The 18,439-nt window shown below is 54.0% G+C and overlaps 5 protein-coding genes and 2 non-coding genes across 7 annotated transcripts; 3 read left to right on the forward strand and 4 right to left on the reverse strand.

The window, feature by feature from the left end:
- Positions 1-177: 177 nt before the first annotated feature.
- Positions 178-3,596, reverse strand: DICSQDRAFT_93689 (MFS general substrate transporter). The gene is made up of 25 exons (XM_007370819.1): positions 3,238-3,596; positions 3,131-3,167; positions 3,048-3,075; positions 2,985-2,997; positions 2,855-2,931; positions 2,788-2,794; positions 2,657-2,733; positions 2,575-2,605; positions 2,476-2,517; positions 2,196-2,425; positions 2,006-2,145; positions 1,876-1,949; positions 1,787-1,820; positions 1,645-1,731; positions 1,570-1,591; positions 1,358-1,521; positions 1,252-1,302; positions 1,174-1,196; positions 1,102-1,117; positions 1,015-1,047; positions 939-954; positions 819-883; positions 703-757; positions 607-652; positions 178-530 (listed from the first exon to the last, which is right to left on the reverse strand). The coding sequence occupies exons 1-25, from the start codon at positions 3,426-3,428 to the stop codon at positions 518-520; spliced, it is 1,572 nt and encodes a 523-aa protein (XP_007370881.1). The 5' UTR covers positions 3,429-3,596; the 3' UTR covers positions 178-517.
- Positions 3,597-3,601: 5 nt separating this feature from the next.
- DICSQDRAFT_93692 (uncharacterized protein) lies at positions 3,602-6,743 on the reverse strand. The gene is made up of 13 exons (XM_007370820.1): positions 6,449-6,743; positions 6,277-6,376; positions 5,844-6,070; positions 5,311-5,405; positions 5,030-5,250; positions 4,922-4,978; positions 4,859-4,868; positions 4,651-4,808; positions 4,461-4,593; positions 4,321-4,403; positions 4,262-4,267; positions 3,810-4,201; positions 3,602-3,733 (listed from the first exon to the last, which is right to left on the reverse strand). The coding sequence occupies exons 1-12, from the start codon at positions 6,681-6,683 to the stop codon at positions 3,970-3,972; spliced, it is 1,557 nt and encodes a 518-aa protein (XP_007370882.1). The 5' UTR covers positions 6,684-6,743; the 3' UTR covers positions 3,602-3,733; positions 3,810-3,969.
- Positions 6,744-6,894: 151 nt separating this feature from the next.
- On the forward strand, positions 6,895-6,966 carry DICSQDRAFT_t196. Its single transcript has one exon. It is a non-coding gene; the product is annotated as a tRNA-Glu (tRNA).
- Positions 6,967-8,675: 1,709 nt separating this feature from the next.
- On the reverse strand, positions 8,676-13,185 carry DICSQDRAFT_157925 (urea carboxylase; the record flags this gene model as incomplete). The annotated part of the gene is made up of 15 exons (XM_007370821.1): positions 8,676-8,917; positions 8,972-9,060; positions 9,114-9,268; positions 9,321-9,359; positions 9,410-9,568; positions 9,626-9,688; positions 9,747-9,794; positions 9,846-10,130; positions 10,188-10,581; positions 10,634-11,479; positions 11,531-12,033; positions 12,093-12,229; positions 12,285-12,402; positions 12,456-12,524; positions 12,583-13,185. 15 exons carry the CDS (start codon positions 13,183-13,185, stop codon positions 8,676-8,678), a joined length of 3,750 nt encoding a protein of 1,249 aa, XP_007370883.1.
- Positions 13,186-14,119: 934 nt separating this feature from the next.
- On the forward strand, positions 14,120-15,255 carry DICSQDRAFT_183846 (uncharacterized protein; the record flags this gene model as incomplete). Its single annotated transcript, XM_007370822.1, has 1 exon — positions 14,120-15,255. The coding sequence occupies exon 1, from the start codon at positions 14,314-14,316 to the stop codon at positions 15,253-15,255; it is 942 nt and encodes a 313-aa protein (XP_007370884.1). The 5' UTR covers positions 14,120-14,313.
- A 290-nt stretch (positions 15,256-15,545) lies between these two features.
- Positions 15,546-15,629, reverse strand: DICSQDRAFT_t198. The gene has a single exon. It is a non-coding gene; the product is annotated as a tRNA-Thr (tRNA).
- A 516-nt stretch (positions 15,630-16,145) lies between these two features.
- Positions 16,146-16,899, forward strand: DICSQDRAFT_141295 (uncharacterized protein). The gene is made up of 3 exons (XM_007370823.1): positions 16,146-16,427; positions 16,491-16,594; positions 16,665-16,899. Exons 1-3 carry the CDS (start codon positions 16,320-16,322, stop codon positions 16,690-16,692), a joined length of 240 nt encoding a protein of 79 aa, XP_007370885.1. The 5' UTR covers positions 16,146-16,319; the 3' UTR covers positions 16,693-16,899.
- The last annotated feature ends 1,540 nt before the right edge of the window (positions 16,900-18,439 follow it).

Here is an 18,439-nt window from a genome sequence, read left to right on the forward strand (position 1 = left end):
TCCTTGTTTCATATTGTTGTCCGCCATACACCGTCGTTGATGCTTTTTCCTGCCGTGAGGGAAGTACCAAGAGGAGAAGTGCTCTCAAAAAATAAGCATGGTCAAGATTGGCGACTTGCAGAGACACTAAGGCACAAGGATCATAAACGAACAAATACCTATGCAATACACACTCACGCGGACGTGTGACTTCATGTGCAATTGAGGGTCAGAGTCGCCTCGTTGAGTATGCGACACTTCTATTAGACGCGAGTGGAGATGTGCGCAGTCCTTTTTCGGAACCTAGGCCTGAATCTAACCCGCTAGGCCGTGGCGCGCCCGCTAGTGAACCACCTCCATAGGCCAAGTATGATATTGCCATAAGAAAGAAGCGGAGTGAGCAAGGGACGGATGTGACTGCATGAGAAGATTTCGTGTCACGTTGGTCATGGCTCGCGGTAGCACAATGAGCAGCTGCAAATTGACCGCGCGAGAGCAAAGCAGATCGGTGTATGCAGACATGCGGATAGGGCGCCCTTCACAAAACATATCTGCGTCACGAACCATGACGTTAGCATCTCATGAACTCCGGAGAACTACCTCCGTGAAGATGATGGCCTAACGCACCTATGGAACTTGTTCTCCCACTCGGTGAGATCATGCATCCCCGCCTCTACCGATGCATTGTTAGCCAAACCAGCAAAAATCGACAGCGGATCTCACCTTCTCCCTTCAGCTGATCACCGGGTGACGTCACCTTCCCTTGCTCTCTGTCGCGCTAACAATGGTGATCCGCACGTCAGCTGAAGTCGCTTGCATGAAATAACACGCAGACGCACTCTGATGTTGCTCCATAGCATATAGAGCCCAAGCGCAAGGTGAGCGACGGTTTTGATGACGTAACCTGACCCAAATGCATTGGTCAAATCAATTTTACATACAGGCTGAAGGTGACATACCTATAAACATGGCTTTCTGTGATTGCCGACATGCCTCGATTGTGAGAATTGTGCTTGAGATTGATGTAACTCTTACCGTTCCTGTAGTGTAGCGGGGTGCTTCGCTATCCTGTGTTGAATTCAGTCTCCACGTTGTTCACAATGGACAAGAGTGACGACTCACGAGGATAAAGTGAGGCCTGAACAGCCATCAACAAATGTTATCGAGCTTCAAGCAAGAAAGCGGCAGGCTCACCCAATGACATTTCCTACGCAGTACTACCAACCAAGGGGTAAATTCGTGGATGCGCATAAGTAAAGGGAAGGTACATACACCGACAAACGTGACCGCAGTTACGAAGGTCCGCTTCGTGAAGCCTCCAACCTAATCCATGTTGTCATGTCAGTTTGTTCCGACGATACATACAGGAGACACATACGTTGTTAGAGATCATGACCAGCGAGAGCGAAAACCCCACAGACTGGAACTGCGTGAACCAGAATGCGACAAGTCGGTTCCACTGCTGGTGAGATGGAAGGTATGTTAAGCAGGCTGCCGCGATGATGCAGGTGATATTCCCTGCTGCCATCGTGATTACGCGCACTGCAAATACGGTGAGTAATAGCGAGAAGCGAATGTGGCTCGGCGTACTGTTCTTGAATCGCATGCAAATGAATCTGCAAAGCTCTGAGCTGTACGTAGACTGCAATGATGGGGCGTCAAGACGAACCCTGCTGAGAGCAAACCGAAAATCTGCACGCCTGACGAGGCCGCATCGAGAAGAGTACTTTGAAGCGTTGTGAAGCCCATGCCCTACAACAGAAAACTTAAGCAAGCCATGCGGCGGGAACTCGAAGAGATCACCAACCTTGATGATGATCGTGGAGAAGTTTGAGATGACACTGCGTAGAGGTGTCGATCATCGTAATATCGTAGGCCGACAAGCAGGAGGCTTACCCGTTGGGAATCTGAGCAGCAATCGAAGCTACAAACAGAAGCCAAGTCTTGGGGTCGATGAGGGCTTCTTGCACCTACGGAAGGGGAAGCGTGAGCTTCGCAACCAGCTCGAGACCGAAAGTGACCTCACTTGATACCATTTGAATTTCTTATTCTTGACGCCCATCTTCCCCTCCGCAACACGCTTTACCGCAATGATCTTCTCTTCTTCAGTCAGGAAGCGAGCCTCGACGGGCGAGTCGGGGAATAAGAACCACAGCACGAACGAGTCTACGACTCAAATCAGTGCTCGCTCGTTATACCATACGAGGTTCACGTACATGAGACGCTGATAGCTCCGAGGATCAGGAAGACATACTTCCAGAGGTCGATGGCTGGATGGGAGATGTGCCCAATACCATAGGCGACGAACCCTCCGAAGATACCGGACCACCCGTTGAACGAGTACCAGATGAGCGAGCGAAAAGGCACCTCGTTCTGAGTATACCATATGGCAGTCAGGATGGTCATTCCGGGGGTCACGATCGCTTCGAGGAGGCCCAAGAAGAAGCTAGGCACGAGAGTTAGCAGGAGCGACGTCGGCCTCGCAAGGACACGTACCGATTCGCCATCGTGCCCGCAAAATTAGTACATGCCGCGGTGCTACAAGAACACGAGTCTCAGGACTGCAACCAGGAGTCTGGGTTACCGATGACTTACGTTAGGACGATTGTACCCCATATGAAGGTAGCTAGTTTATTGTCTCAGTAGCATACTCCGGCGATCGACGAAGACGACGTACTTATTGCCAAGACCTTCCCAGACGGGTAGTGCTGGAGCAACCAACCATCGGGATAGTTCCCAACCAGATAGCCAATGCTATGGGCACGCGTACAATGAGTGGTAGCAAACCATCGGGCAAGGATAGCTCACTAGAATACTACGAAAGCACGGACCAATATAGGAATAGGAAGCATCAACGGAGTCCGAAAGCACTTACCACTGGCGAACCAGCTGTACTGATCTCCGGTCAGATGCAATGCGCGCTTCATGCCGTACAGGTTGCCGTAATTCAGACTGTTCGATTTCGGTCAGAGTTACCAACGCGCTTGCGAGACAAAAGCACGTACGCCGACTTGTCCACTGAGTATGCGTAAGTCACAGTGCGTAGGTTCATAATAGCCGAGAATTACAGATACTCAAGCCTTGACAAACACAAAGCTGAGGAGCCAGCGGTGAGTATTCGTCACGTTCCGTCATGCGGTCAATAACGTACCATAGGCAGGATCCATATATCGATCTTCCTCGCGACCCTGCGAGCAATCGCATCAGCTCAGCAACTATTGAAATGACGATGCCACTGAAAGTCACGGCAGTGCTTACCGTCTACTCTCCTCTGGAGTAACGCGCAAACCCGTCTGCTTCGCGACGTCGAACTCGTGCAGGCCCACATTCGCTTCGCTATCCGACTCAGACGTCGGAGTCTCGAGCACCTTCTCCGGGTCCCTCTCCTTGTCGTGGAGCGAGCCCGCATCATAAGCCGGGGACGGCGCCTTTTCCAAGCTACCAACCATCGTGCGCAACTTCAGGATCACCTAGAAAGCGCCGGAAGCGAGGGTGTATGTCGAGATCAGCGAGCAAAGTAGCCGAAAGCAACAAACATCTCCCAGACTGCAGGGAGACGCTCTAAATATGTGCACTGCGGGAACGGACAGGGAAAGATGTCGTGCTCGCCAAGTGTGGTGGTGTGCTTCTCTCAGGCACCGAGCAAGACGTTCGCCATATCTTATCGGTGGTGGGGCCCCAGTGGCCGCTCCTCCCGGCCCTGTGGCTGGCAGAGAGAGCATCGCGGGCCGTGCTTAGGACGCATACATCGTACCTGTGTGCAGTAAAACCACCAATGAGACGCGATGAGCAAACAAACCAGGAACGGACGAAATCGAAAAGTAACATACCAAACCAAGGCGCCCAATCACGACATAACTGCGCGTCCCTACCAGACATGACTCGTTCGAAGTGCAAAGTCTAGTACTTACGACGGACGACCTTGTATCCAAAATACATAAGTAACTAATACAGTACGCATTAACCCGTGAATGATACGCATAGTTCTATCTAGGCCACCGACTTTTCCTTGCCCTTCTCGATCTCTAACGGGGTATTCTCGGGGCTCTTGGACCGCGTCCGCGACTGCAGCGCGCGCAGCCGGCGCCGCTCTATGCGGCGCATGAGCCAGGTGAAGAGGGTTAGTGTTGCACACGACATGATGATCCAGGCGATGATGACCGCCGCGTTCCGGCCCAGGTGTGAGGCGGTGTTGAACATAATAGTCCGGAGCGCCTGTGACCTGTTGAACCGAAGGGCGATTAATGCCAAGACGTGTAAGCAGAGGGAGGCGGAAGCATACATATTCCTGAAGATGAAGTCAGCCGACATGGCTAAATCCAGGAACGAGGGGCAACGTACCAGATGGGGAAGCCGTTACCGTATGAGTAGAAGGGGTTTTGGAGCTCGTCAGGGAGCACGACGGGCGAGACGTTGTATAGAATCTAGTCATCACAGCGATGTCAGCGCGTACCGGGGCGCAGATGCGTCAGCACACATACCAAGACAAAAAGGAAAAACGGTATGAATCGTGGCGTGAAGATCGTGATCATAGCCTCAAGCGAGAGGCCGAGCGAGGCCATGCCGAGGTAGATGTATGCGAACGAGATAATGAAGCCTGCGCCTTCGCCGAACCTGCGCGAACGGGGATGAACACTTGTTCGCTAGCGACAAGCAAATCAAGACACGCACTTTGTCCCGAGAGGGAGCTTGAATGCGACGTTGATGAGCGCAAAGCTCATGCTCAGCGGGAAGTACGCGAGCAACGGAACCAGGATGCGGAGCCCAATGTATGGCAGGAAATCCATGTGTGGGCCGACGATAGCTCGTGCTGTGGAGTTTGCCATAGTCTGGACAGGCCATCAGTCTACGGAGCGGTCCTGGTAGTGAAATCGCATACAATCATGAACCTGAAGGGAAATGTCAACATAGGGCTGTAGCCAGATGCCAAAGTGCGACTCACGAGAAAATGCATAGAAAGATGTTGCCGACAAGCGTAACAGCCTGTGCGGCTGGGGCACTTCAATTTCCGTTAAATGGTCTGCCTCTGACAAGATGCGACAGGACCTACTTGTACGGACGGAGGTTGACCATCGTCCAACTGATCGCAGGAGCAATCGTCTGAGGGGCAGTGGCGATGAGTTGGAGAGCCGTAGCGTTCGGCTGGCCGTTGTTATTGATCTGCGCGAAGTACCGCTGAGCGCTCGCCGTGGCGTAAGTAGTTGTAGTCTCTTGTAACATTGCGGTTGTGAGTGGAACAAGGTAGTTCCCCGTCGCAATCTCTTGACGAGCCTACGGCGGCGCGTGTCAACAGGACTTCGATGTACTCGTGTCGGAAGGAGGCGGACAGACCTGGGAGTAGAAGACCTTGATGGCCGACGTCGGGTCGTACGTCGTGTCGCCGACCTGTCGAGCAAGCGACAGCTTTTGCGAGATGTTTTCTTGGACTGGAAGATCAATGTGAGTGCGATGCGGCTCGTACGGTATGTCGTTCTAAGTCAAAAGGCGAGTACAGTCTCGGCACTCGAGGGATGAAATGTTCTTGGAGGACGATAGCGCCTCAGTGCCTGCCAAGCGCTGCCAGGATCATGTCCGTTCCTCTTTGACTGGCTGGGTCCAAGGGATGGGATGAAGCAAAGCCTAGCCTCGCAAGTCCTGCTTCTGGTCGCTTGCCGGACGCTCCGTTCGGCAGCAGCGCGGGCTGAGATGCCGAGCGTGCCGATATGGGCGCTCCAGATGCCGAGAGGTTCGTAGCGCAGCCCAAACGTGCCAGCGGCGACATGTAACAACCCGATAGCAGGGAACACAGCGAAGAACAAACGTGCGAAGGCGGCGTCATACCCGTATAAAATGAGAGACTTGAGCAAAACAAACGCCCCACTCACCTACTACTGCGATCCATATCTGCTCCTGAGCGACCATGATAGCCAAATCATCGTCGCTGCCGACGACGTCCGGGTCCATGACCTGCCAGTTGAGCCGAGGGCCTGGCGGTGCGTACTTGCTCAACGCAGCCACCAAGCCCTGGCCAACGCGGCCAGTGTCGCGGCTGACGAACCATGCGTCTAGGTTCCCTGTCAGCTTGGCGGAATTGGCGAGAGCGCCCCAGTAACTAGACGAAGAGCGTCAGCGAAGTCCATTCCCGGAGTTGATATAGTTCATGGAGTAGCTTCCAGTCTTGACGGCATGCATGAAATGCGCACGTGCTGAGTGGCGTGTACGGTAGGCGTACATAGTACAGTTCTTTCTCTCGACGACTTGAAGGACGCCGGCTCGTTCGCCAACGAATACCCATGTCTTCAGACCGAATGCACTCACACAGGGAGAGTGATCCACATGAGGACCATGATTAATGCTGTTGCCCGGGCAATAATGATGAAGTATTCCCTGCGCAAGGGTGCAAATCGTGGGGAGAAGACTGTTTGGTCCGTTCGGGCGGCCGCAGATGAGCATCGCGCCGAAGAACAACGAGAGGTGACGCGAAACTCACAGCCATAGTGCCCGGGCACTTCCGTGGGTTCATCAGGCAGCAACGAAGGCTTCCTGGAGGGTTTGTTCTCGCCGTCGTCTCGGACCTCCTGCTGGACGATGCCGCTCGAGGCTCGGGACAGTGGTGATTGTGCCGTGTGGTCGGCATGCCGATCTGCCGAAGACCCGTGGCCGATGGATTCCGCAGCGTGGTAGGGCTCTACGGCATCCGTCCGGCTGGAGGCAGACGCATCCATCTTCCAGTAGCCGTGGGGGCGAGTACTTATCGGGGAGCAGACGTGGTCGCCGTCGAGGACAACGGCGGGCGACGTCCGTTGCTCTCGCTCTCCCCCGTGTCCTCGCCCTCGCCTGCCACGGCCGATGGGCGTTCACCCCACCTCCATCATTCTGATCAGATAGCATACAGCCGCGTTGCTATCTAGTGTTGCTTACCGGATTCCGAACAAGTCCGATATGGTGTAGTGGCTAACATTATCGCCTCTCACGCGATAGCCCGGGGTTCGATTCCCCGTGTCGGAATTTTGCTTTTTCGACGAGGGCGCAACCCGTTTTCTTCCACTTTGTTATTACTCCACTAACTGTCGCACACTTTCTGTGCATTCAGGAAACGGATGACTGCTCAAAATGCAACTTGAATCACATTCATTCCAGCATCGAACCAAAGTACTCTGCTAACTCCATCAGTTTCACCATCCATCCGCGCCGCCGCTCACTTCCTCCAAGTCTGCGACGTCAAATTGTTCCTGTGTTCTTCACAACAGAGCTGCAATACCGTCGGGGATGCAAGCATCCGGCTAGGGGACAATGTGAATATTTGCCAACAGCCAATACGAAAAGCCACCGAAATCCTCACGCCAATGTCAGACAAATTGGTGATGTCCAAGGCTTCGGATAGGATAACGAGAACGCCTGGGGCCAAGGACGAGACGGAGGTGCAAGTCCAGCTGACGACAGTGGTCCCCAAAATATCGATATCAGGGCATCCTGAGCAAGCTGCGCCGACCGTGGTGCAAGTCAGACCGAGATCTCCGCCTTCGCCACTGCAGACCAGGCCGCTAGCCTCGCGAGTTTCGAGAGTAGTCGGCGAGGCGGCGGCTGCAGTGACGATGGTCGCGACTGCGACAAGCTTGAAGACGGCGGTGGTGAACTGCATACTGTTGGAAATGCGGTAGGGTAAGCAGGAAGGAAGTCGGGACAGAGAGAAATGCCTCGCTCACTTTGGCTGGGTTGTAAGTGCTGAATGAGTACTTGCTGCAGTACACAGCCAGCAGTACGGTTTATAAAGACTTCCCGAGCGTCTGATTCCCCCTCTTGCGGCATATTATCTTGGGTCTTCCGACGCTGTTCATGCCAATAAATCTGACATGAAATATTCGCGAACGTACGACGGCGTAGCTCAGGCTGTCACCCAGGTACATGGCTCCGCGGAGTGCCATTGGAGTGCGATACTCGCCCGAGCTAGTCTTTAGTGTTGTTTGACTTCCTCGCAGAATCACTCTCCTTTTGCACTCCGCCGCCTCTAATTGACATGCAGCAGACAGATAGCGGATATTCAATAATGAATGACTGCATTCGCTTGCCTATTGGATTTTTTATGATGAGCAACCAGCGTGCTTTCATTATCCACGCACATCATGTCCAGAGAAATTCATGCATGCTACAGCAGAAACAGGGTGCTCTGCCGAGTGCGCGTAGAGCCTTGAAGCATCTCTGAATCAAAAATGAGTAAGCAATCGTCCAGATACTCAACTGACCCGCTCGCCCTGTCATTCGGGCCCGCCTGACTCACAGCCAGAATAGAGCATGCACCGGCAGATCGTCACCAGAAGCATGAATGACAGTATGAATTGTGGGTCCGACACAAGCTTCTCCCGGTGGTACATTCATTGCCCGTAGCCGGTACTGCTTCGCACGGGATGTTGAGCTAAATGTCAATTAGGCTAGGGCGGTGCACCCTGGTCTACGCAGCGAGGGGCGTCAAACAGCCGTATAACCTTTGCTGCGCGTGCGCTGCGAGATCAGCGAGTGACATCTGGTGCGTCATCACATGTGCTCTCCATCATAGGCACATTGTCGCTGAGAATGCAGGTGAGAGGAATGGTCGGCATATCTGTAGATGGCACCGTCTGTGAGCAGCTCTGACGAGGCCATAGCAGTAACGCCTGTCGAAGTAAACTTTCAACATATGTTTCGTTTTCTCCACGAGCTGATGGGATCACATGGGTCCGTCACTCAAAGTAGACGAGCGGATCACCTGCCTGGACGGTGCCGCCCTCTCGGACCCCACGTCCAAACCCTACCACCTTCCGACCAACGTTCTCTTCTTCTGCTTGGACGTTCACCTCGGTCTTCATCGCTTCGAGAATTATGAGAACATCCCCAGCAGACTTGACAACGTCTCCGATGGAGCACTTGATCTTCCAGACTTGTGCCGTCAGTGACGATGTGACGCACGGGCCTCCATCGCCTCCTGCAAAGCGAGTCAATCATACCCCAGGGAGCACGGAACCCATCGAAAACGTACCCGGGTCGATGGGCTCAGGCACAGCTGACCGACGGGCTTCCAGCTCTTCACGACGCTGCTGGTCCCATTCCGCAAATAGAACTTTCTCGCTGTTGGGTACTGATCAATGAAGTATGCGTGGCGTCGTATGTCTCACGCTTACCGTGCCTCTTCGGCAGCGACTCCACGTGCCTGCCTTTCCTTGAAATGTCTGACTTCGTCACTAATGCCGCGCACAAAGGCGGTATATTCCGCCATAGAGAAGGTCCGGTCCTCAATCCTGAATGCGTATTGTCCAGCATCAAAGCGATTCTCGGCCTAATCATGCCGGTGGGTAAGCGGCCATGTGAAGACTTGAAGTACTGCTCACCTGTAGATACTGTTCCTCGCTGACTGCTTCAAAGACCACCTGACCACACTTGTCAATCAAGACTACTCAGGACAGTCAGCGGTTCTTACTTGATCGAAGGGCCGCAATAGCCAAGGACTATCGGGGCTAAAGTCGCGCCCCTTGCCCCAGGTCTGCCATGGAGGTAGCGTCCTGCCGAATAGCTGATAACCGCCGGGAGACTGGATAGGGTATATTGCAGCGACGAGACCGGCGATGCCGATTGCGCCCTGAAGGTCGGTCAGCAAAGTTAGCGCCAAATCTATAGCTACTTCGGATGCACGCACCCGAGGCGTATACGTTCGCGAGGGATTCATCTTTTGTCCTACCAGTCTGGAACGTGGATCAATCTATACGTCCTGATGTCATCCGCAGGAACCGGTGGTAGACTTCAATATTCATACGCACCGGGACTAGGAAAGGGCAGGCTAGGTAAAAGCCTACGCCGAGGACAAGCTAACCGACAACATGAGGTGGGCGAATCATGCCAGCGTGCGCTGAACTTACCCAGTCAGTGCCAACCAGCTTCTTCAAGGCCTCTTCCGCGTTCTCGAAACCGTTGTTGCGAGCCAGATACTCTATGTTGCTGGGCAGATAGGCAGCTGTCGCGCGGGTACTCCGCATGTACTTCTCCAGAGCTTCGCGGTTCCACCGGTCGTCGAGTACCGTGGGAAACGTAATCCGACGGCCCGGAAAAGTAAGCGACTCGACGCTGGCAGGAAGTGAGTGTTCAGCATTGATGAGCGACGCGAGCACTGCTGCTTGCGTGGAGATGAGTGGGTCAAAGTGAACCTTGTTGAGATTTGCGTTAGTTGCGGCTGTATTCCTGATCGTTAGGAGGCCACTGACCATCGTTGAGCGAATGCACGGTGCAAGGAACCATATTCCGGGTATGGCACATCTTCTGATCTCGGTCTCGAACGCGTGGATCCGAGCGCGTACCGCGAAGTCGAGCGTCATCTCGCCACATTCAACTAGAATTGCCGAATCCCCAGCTTGACGAAATACAACCCCGGGACGTCCGCTGGAAGGGTCGGGATGCGTATCATGCAAGCGAGGGTCGATATCATGGTCTGTGGCGTTCAACGTAGGAAGGAAGGGCGGGAAGGATCTCGAAGAACTCGTTGCTTCTTGCATCTCCCGGAAGAATCGCTCTTCCGCTTGGTACAGACCGATCGCTTGTTGGTAAGAGATACGCTTGAATCTCACTGTAGAACCTGCCCGTAGTTGTCCTAGCTTCCATCTGTAACCGCCTGAATATGACTTCGTAGCACCACTCTGAATACGGCACTCACAGCTCTGCGCTTGCGATCGTACACACACAAACATAGCCTCCCATGTCCGGACCTTCGTTCGTCAAGATAACAGGCGTGTCACCATTCACATTGACTGTCCCGAAAGCATATCCGTTGTCGAGTATGTTGCTCGGGTGCGATCCGCCTTCGCCGCCATTCTCGCGCGCCCATGCGATACGGGGGCCTTCGAGGCGGACGCCCATCCGATTGCTCGCAGCGCTAACAGTCCACTTCGTCGTAAAGAACTTCGCGATGCCTTGCTCTGTGATGAACGTTGGATCGCTTTGCGGGCCGGAGAGAACATGTATAGTCCAGTCGGAGGGATAGATGGGAATGAGATGTTCTGGAAGCGCAAGCGCCGACTCCTCTGCAGCGCCAGGAGCGCAGTCGCCAAGGACAACCTGATCTCCAGCTGTAAGCCCGCGCCCTTGGTACCCTCCCAAACCCATTGAAGTCGACTTCGAGCCCAGATATTTCGGTATCTCAGGAAATCCTCCTCTCATCGCGAGATACGCACGCATGCCGGTGCCTTGAATGGGACCGATGGCAAGCTTCGCACCTGCCGGGACGGCGACTCGTTTCCACGTTCGTATCTCGTTCCCATCGACCGTCACTTTCGCGGAGGCGCCAGTCACGGCAACGACAGCTGCGACATGGAAGAGAAGACGGCATCCTGTGAGTGTAGCCTCAAGACCTTCTGTGCCAGGATCGTTGCCGACGAGAATATTTGCGATACGGAAGGCAAGAGAGTCCATAGGACCGCTACGAGGGATGCCAAGACCAATGCGGCGACCAGGATAATCTTGCACTGTCGTCTCCAACCCACCGCTCAGGACTGTGAAGGCTCTAAGTGCCGATAGTCAGTGTGGGTTCTTGATGTCATAAAGCAATACGAACTTTGGGACGAAGCTGAATGTATGCAAGAATGTCGTAGTCGCGTTCCCAAATTGAAATGTTTGCGAGCCACATATAGCAAGGAGGTACTGGACGTTGTTAGGAGGACCGAGCACTTCCGTCTCCTTCAAGACAGATGTGAGGCGTTGGATAGCCTCAACGCGAGTCGACCCTGTGACAACGAGTTTGCACGCGAGTGGGTCGTAGTACGGAGTGATGGTCGTTCCGGACTCAACCCAAGATTCGACCCGCAGCCAGTCTACTTCTGGGAGCTTGACCTGCTGAAGAACGCCGGGGCAAGGCTTGAATTGCGCTGCCGGATTTTCACAGTACAGACGAACTTCGATAGCGTGACAGTGGGGTGGCGCCTCGTAGAGTGCTTGATTAAGGAAAGGATGGGATAGGATTTCAGAACTCTTGCCATCGTGCCGTGCAATGCCTTGCAAGATCATCAATTCGACGATGTCGAGACCCGGGTTGACTTGCTCAGTGACAGGATGCTCCACCTACACATTGCCATTTGAATCCTCAGCATGCCTACACCTACAAAGCTCAAATAGCCCACCTGCAGTCGTGTGTTCATTTCCAGGAAGAAGAATTCACCACTGACATCGTCGACGAGGAACTCCACAGTCCCTGCGGACTCGTAAGTGACATGCTCGGAGAGACGGACCGCTGCGATGCACATCTTCTCTCGGATATCTGCGATACGGCTAGCCAGATAAGCAGAAGTTGCAGGATGGTCACGGGGACTGACCGGGGTGCCGAAGCATGAACGGGCTGGGAGCTTCTTCTATGACCTTCTGGTGCCTCCTCTGTACGCTGCATTCGCGCTCGCCCATATGGATAGCGTGGCCGGCCCCGTCACCGAACACCTGTACGATCATTGTCTATAGTATTCCGAAAGGAGAAAGACGCCGTAACGTACCTGTACTTCCACGTGCCGTGCGGCGAGATAGTACCTCTCAATGAACAATCCATTGTTATGGAATAGCGTCTACGACAGATTGAGAAGATAGACTTGTATTCCCAAGAAGGCACAAGAAACGGCTCACCTCTGCGCGGGCTTGAGTACCTGCAAACCTGGCTCTCAGTTCGTCGACCGTGGCGCATACCACTAGCCCCATGCCGCCTCCGCCAGCTGTCGACTTGAGCATCACCGGAAAACCTATCTCCTCAGCAGAGGCAACAGCCTCATTCATATCTTGCAGCAAGCCATTCGACCCGGGCACCAGCGGAACATCTACCTCCCTGGCAAGCTCGCGCGCGCGATGCTTCAGCCCCATAGCTTCGATCGTCTCCGCCCGCGGCCCAAGCCAGATTACTCCCGCATCCGCCACCTTCCTCGCGAAGTCACTGTTCTCCGAGAGAAAGCCATATCCTGGATGGAGTAGAGTTACGCCTCGCTCCTTGCATACAGCTATAATGGCCTCCGCATCTATGTATCCGCGCGCATTGGAGACAGGGTCTTCGTCTTGTTCGCGGAGAGGTGCCGCTTCATCTGCAAGAGTGACGTGCGGGGAGGTCGCGTCGGAGCGTGTGTACACAGCAAGCGTGCGTATTCCTAGACGTTTCGCGGTGCGCAGGATACGCACCGCAATCTCGCCGCGATTTGCAACGAGGAGCGTATGAGTCGATGCGCCAGAGTCGAGGTTCATCACAGAGTAAAAGGAAGGGTAGGTGTGAAAGGCCAGGCTCTAGCACACATGAGATAGCGAAGTGTTGGAGCTCCGATAGCGAGGGAACTTGGATTGATTAACGGTAAACCTTATTCGGATTGAGGTATCCGCATGCATGGCCTCAACTCGTGACTCCTCTGAGGCAGAGTGGTGGCATCTGCCCAGAAACAGTAAGTAGCAAGCCGATTAGTAGGACAAAGACATGCTTAGCAAGTAACGGAGAGCACACCTGAAATTGCACGGAAGCCGTTAGTGTCATCATAGACGACATTGCAATTGAGGATCTTCTCTGTCTATTGGAGAGTATAACGAGTGTTTTCCACGGAAAAAAACCATTGAAGACGGTTCGATGGTGGCTGCGGCTCGTGAAGAAGCAAGCTACAAGATTGGAATTCAAGAAGTACGTCGTCATCGACTCTGGCGTCTAGCATGCCAAATCAGGCTGGAAGCGCGCAAGGTCGCTTGCAATTGGATGTCCTCAGACATCCAAAGCTTTACTTGAGTGTATTGGAAACAGGTTCGCATTGCCTTGCAGCCTAATGGAGGTGTTTGATAAACAACTACGACGTCCCACTTCGTGGCCTTGACTCTATAACACGTGACAGACGACGCAGCAGATCCACGCAGTACAGCTCCCTGCCAGAACGCAGCTGTGCGTGTTCCGCCAAAGGGTTTTCAAGAGAAAAAACCATCCACATGTTATCAGCTTACGGACTCACATGACACACCAATAATCAGCGCCTACATAACAACGCGCGAAGCAAGCAAGTCGCATTCTAAGGTGACGCGGTGACGACTGAGGTGAAACCGACCGAGCGAGGTCAGACAAAGGACGATGAGCAAAGGACGATGAGCAAAGGACGATGAGCAAGTTCGATGGGTGGCGGCGGCAGGTTCAAGACCCATAACTACACCGGCATGACAATGAAGACAAAGGTGCCTCCAGAATGTATATAACCCAGCCCCATCTCTTCACAGAGTTCCGTCCTTGCTTGCTCTACTCCCCGGTCCTCTGGTAGCCACCTCCGTGATTGTTCGACCCGGCCTCTCGTTCCATTCAGATCCCCTGAGTGCCTGCCAGGGGCAGAGTACGCCCCTCCCGAGAGCATGGACCTCAACACACTGTCGCTACCCTCGACAAGCAATTCCGTAAACGAGGGCGTTCGCATTCCACAGCGCCACTCGAACCACAGGCTCGCCACACTGCTCGGCATCTCTGAGGACGAGGACGGAGGGATGTATGATGCGCCCATCTGTGTCCCCGACTCAATATACACAGACGAAGACGACGATCTTGCCCAGCTCGGTGGGGTCGCCGAAACGCTCGTGGCGAAGACGCGGGCACCCTCGTTCGGCGGTCACGACGTGTCGGACGAGCAGGCTCTCATCGGTGGGCCCGACGGGGTGAAGGCGCGAGGGAAGGGGAATGTTCGACAGAGGTTGGCCGGGTTCATGCCCTTCCGCAGGCGGAAGGCCGCTTCAACAACTCTCTTCGGGCGAGCGATGCTGCCAAGTCGTGTTCCGGAGGGCTCGTCAAGCCATAGAGATCCATCCGAGGATTGGAATGCGATCCAACACGACACGGGTGGAAGCGGCGGCGGCGGGGAGCAAACGGCAGAGGACGCAGAAACGGCGACTCACGACGAAGGGTTCCACTCTGCGGGCTCAGCCACCGGGCAGTGGATGACTTTCCCAACCCTCGTTACCCCCATCAAGGCGCAGTCGTTCTCTGCGCCCACAACCCCCAGGCGGTCCCCTCGCAGCGCAAGAAGCAGGCACACCCCGGGATCGGCCAAGTCGTGGCTGTCTGAACTGTCCGCCTCGAGCGAGCTCAGCGCAATGAGCTCGCTGCGCCGGAAGACTGCCAAGCGGAAGGCTCGGCTCTCGCTGGAGCCGAATCCGCAGATGAAGTCCATGAAGAAGTCGATACAGCTTCTGGGCCCCGAGGCGGCGGGCGTCGTTGCGAGAGGGACAGACGTGTCTCCGAATAAGTTGAGGTACATCGACTTTGGTCGGCAGATGAGAGACTACATGAGGCGCTATATGTAGATCATATTGAGCGGATATACCCTTCGAGGCTGATAGGTTATGTATCGTACTGCGTAACTCGACCTAGGTCTCGGACTTACTGTACAGTGTACTAGTTTTCGCCGTTGCAGCCAGTTAATGCCCTTTCTTGCTGTTGTCCGTTATCCACTGGTACGTTGTGAAGCGTAGCCACGGAAGATGAGCGAAAGGAAGCAGACCTTTGTGATGACACTGATGAGTCGGAGTAGGCGACGCTGGAGAGGGGAGACAAGCGCTTCGCCACAGCCAGATCTACCACCAGCCAAAATGTATGCCACATACCCGGGTCGAACGAGTGACCTCCCCATCACCATCACGGTACAAGTGGGGCGCGCATACCACTACGCCAATGCGGCAGTTGAATTATTTACTTATTTGCTATTCATGATTTGGGTCGCAAGAGACCGACGGGTCCAGGGACATCCAGGCTGTAGCCGGCTGAGTGGTGGCTGTATCTTGCCTCCTACCATGTTCACAGCCCCAGAGCGCATGGACGCTCTACACAAACCAAGTCACAACCGACAGATACTGTACGGACTTCATTGTGACGCCGGCTGACTGCAGATAGCCTTTCTGGATGACGTCGTGTCTTCAAGTAGCGACCGCGGTCCTGCGCACATTCAAACATGATCAAACATGGAACCTGGATGCTCACGCTCTCGACCTTCCTAGACCGAAGCCTAATACAAATGGTCAGCTGCCCCATATTGAACAGCTGTTCCGTGTGCCCCACATCTGTCTCTGCCGGGACAAATGCCGGTGGGCCTTCCCAGGCCAGATGTATTCTAGTCCTGCTCTAGAGGGGTCTTGAGACCTGCGCCCGTTGCAGCATCTGTCGATATTGACATGCGCGTCGGTGGCCCGACTCTGGAGAGCTTATTCTTGCTGAACCTACATAACCCTGCACGGGACCGTAGCCACACCCCATCTGTGTTGGCGACTTTCCTGTCTCTGACTGTGCTCTCTTCTGCATCTGGCCCCAGACTTTGTGCCCACTTTCGCTGGCTTCGACGATCATCGTCCAACAACACAAGACCTATTTCTCCATGTCTCCCCTCGCCCGAGCTAGCCAAACATCCTTCCGTACCCTTGCTAGGACGTCGCCCTCGCACGTGAGGACACTCTACACGAATAGGGAGCACGTCGCACACAACGTCCGTCCTCTCCTTCCTCTCACCTACCTCTCCTTACTAACGCCCTTTCGCGCGCTTCTGCAGAACTTCCCCTTCTCCTACGAAAACAAGCGCAAGTTTGCTGTGAAGATAGGTGCCTCGCTCACAGTGGCATTCCTCGTCCCTTTCATCGCCGCAGGCTACCAGCTGTGAGTATCCTGTCGTTTTGCTCGCGCTCGTGGAAGACATCCCAGAACTGATATAGGGCGACGGTGGCAGGCGGAAGTCCGCTGGCGGCGCGAATTGAGGAGACGATGCTGCACTTCTGCGAGTGCGAGCTGAGGCAACGGCCGAGAGTATGAGCTTCGAATTTGGTTAATTTCCGGAATGTGCGAAGACGGGTAGTGGTGAGGGAGAGGACAATCGCCCATGGGCGGTGGACCGAAACGTATTCTGTATCATAGTCGCTGTTCTGCATGGCACACTTTCTATTGCATATCATTGTTCTAAATCCCTGCGAAGCGCCTCTTCAGCAAGTATCTCAAGTGTCCTTGTTTCAAGGCCGAGGTTTCGGATTCACGGGGATCCCGTCTTCATGTCATCCATACTACGGAAACCTTCCTTATCCAGCTCTACAAGTTGCTCGTTCGGACAAGCATAACGCTTCGTTGCCAACCCGGAAGAAGCTGGATCGCGTCTTCTCGTGTTCCGTTCTGGCGTCCGAATCGACGTCCGAACGTTGAGAAGGAGAGCGACTTGAATGGTAGCGAGCGGGTTCGCTGGCGCCATGCGCACGGTGCCGGCAGCGAAATGCTCGCATTAAGATTTGTCAAGGGCAAACAAGATGATGGTCACCGTTGGGTATATACCCTATAGCAGTCAGTCCTCGACAGTCCTCGGTAGAAGGCAGATTGAGAGTGGCTCACCACTAACGCGACTAAACACCCTTCTGTGAACTATAGTACTCCGTTGTACCATATTCCGAGCCCCAAATCAATGGAACCAAGATCATCTGTCGATAGGTATCGGATAGCTTGAAAGAGACAATATTCAATTATGTAAGTATGGGGATTAGTGGGACTCGGTTGTGCTTCTTTGGCATAGTCTCGTTTCATGCGGGTCCCTCCACCAACTTCGCTATGATCAAGCGATGACTCAATAATTCAAACCATATTCCGGGCAGCTAATCTCCCAGGGCTTTGTAGCGCAATGGGGACACGTATAGTCGTCTGACGATGCTTATAACCACTGGAGTCCCGGTGCGGAATCCTCGCAGCCACTGGCGAGCGCTTCAAGGCGGACGAAACCGGGGATCGCCACATGGCATGCCGCCTGTTGCCGCTGTCAGAGCGCCGGAACGAACAAGCAGTACTTCCGTCCTCCATCTCCTCGCCTGTCAGTAGCTGCTATTTTCCATGTAACCTCATGCGTCTCCACTAGTGACACTGAAGGAACTTCCTGAACAATGGTTAATCTTTGCTCGATATCTGCACCATCTAGCGTCTCCATCTGGCGCAAAGTTCCATCTCTGCAGAGAATTATCCATGACGACCTGTTCTCGAGTGTAGCGGTGTGCAGGGTATGGGCAAGAGGAATCTGCTCATCCCTTCGGTATCGTGTTTGGGGGTGCTCAGCGAGTATTTTCAATCTATCTCTGGTCATTGTATCGACTTCCTTCGAAACATTGATTGCACATGGAGGGATGTTTGGACTGCAGCACCGAAAGCGATCTTGGCTTGAAGGTGAGTCACGGTATTCTGACTATAACCATTGCATACTCCTGTTCTGTACTGTCTTGTGTTGTGTCTTCTCTGGGCGGATATCCAGGTATCTCCTGTCATTGTGTGCGTGTGCATTATTAAATTTGCTCTATCACGCAACATGTGCTGGCTCCAATGAGCCCAGTCTCTGCCAATGTAGACTGATCCCCCAGATTTCTCGTCACTGGGGAGTAGCGTTCATCAACTTAATCCCTTCTGTCCCTGGCTCATGTTGTGTGGTTGCTTACCTTTGGACGGCCTAGATCGATTCCATCCGTCGTTCGAAGTCGGCAA

The sequence above is a fragment of the Dichomitus squalens genome, assembly GCF_000275845.1.
Source record: "Dichomitus squalens LYAD-421 SS1 unplaced genomic scaffold DICSQscaffold_77, whole genome shotgun sequence".
NCBI lineage: Eukaryota > Fungi > Basidiomycota > Agaricomycetes > Polyporales > Polyporaceae > Dichomitus > Dichomitus squalens.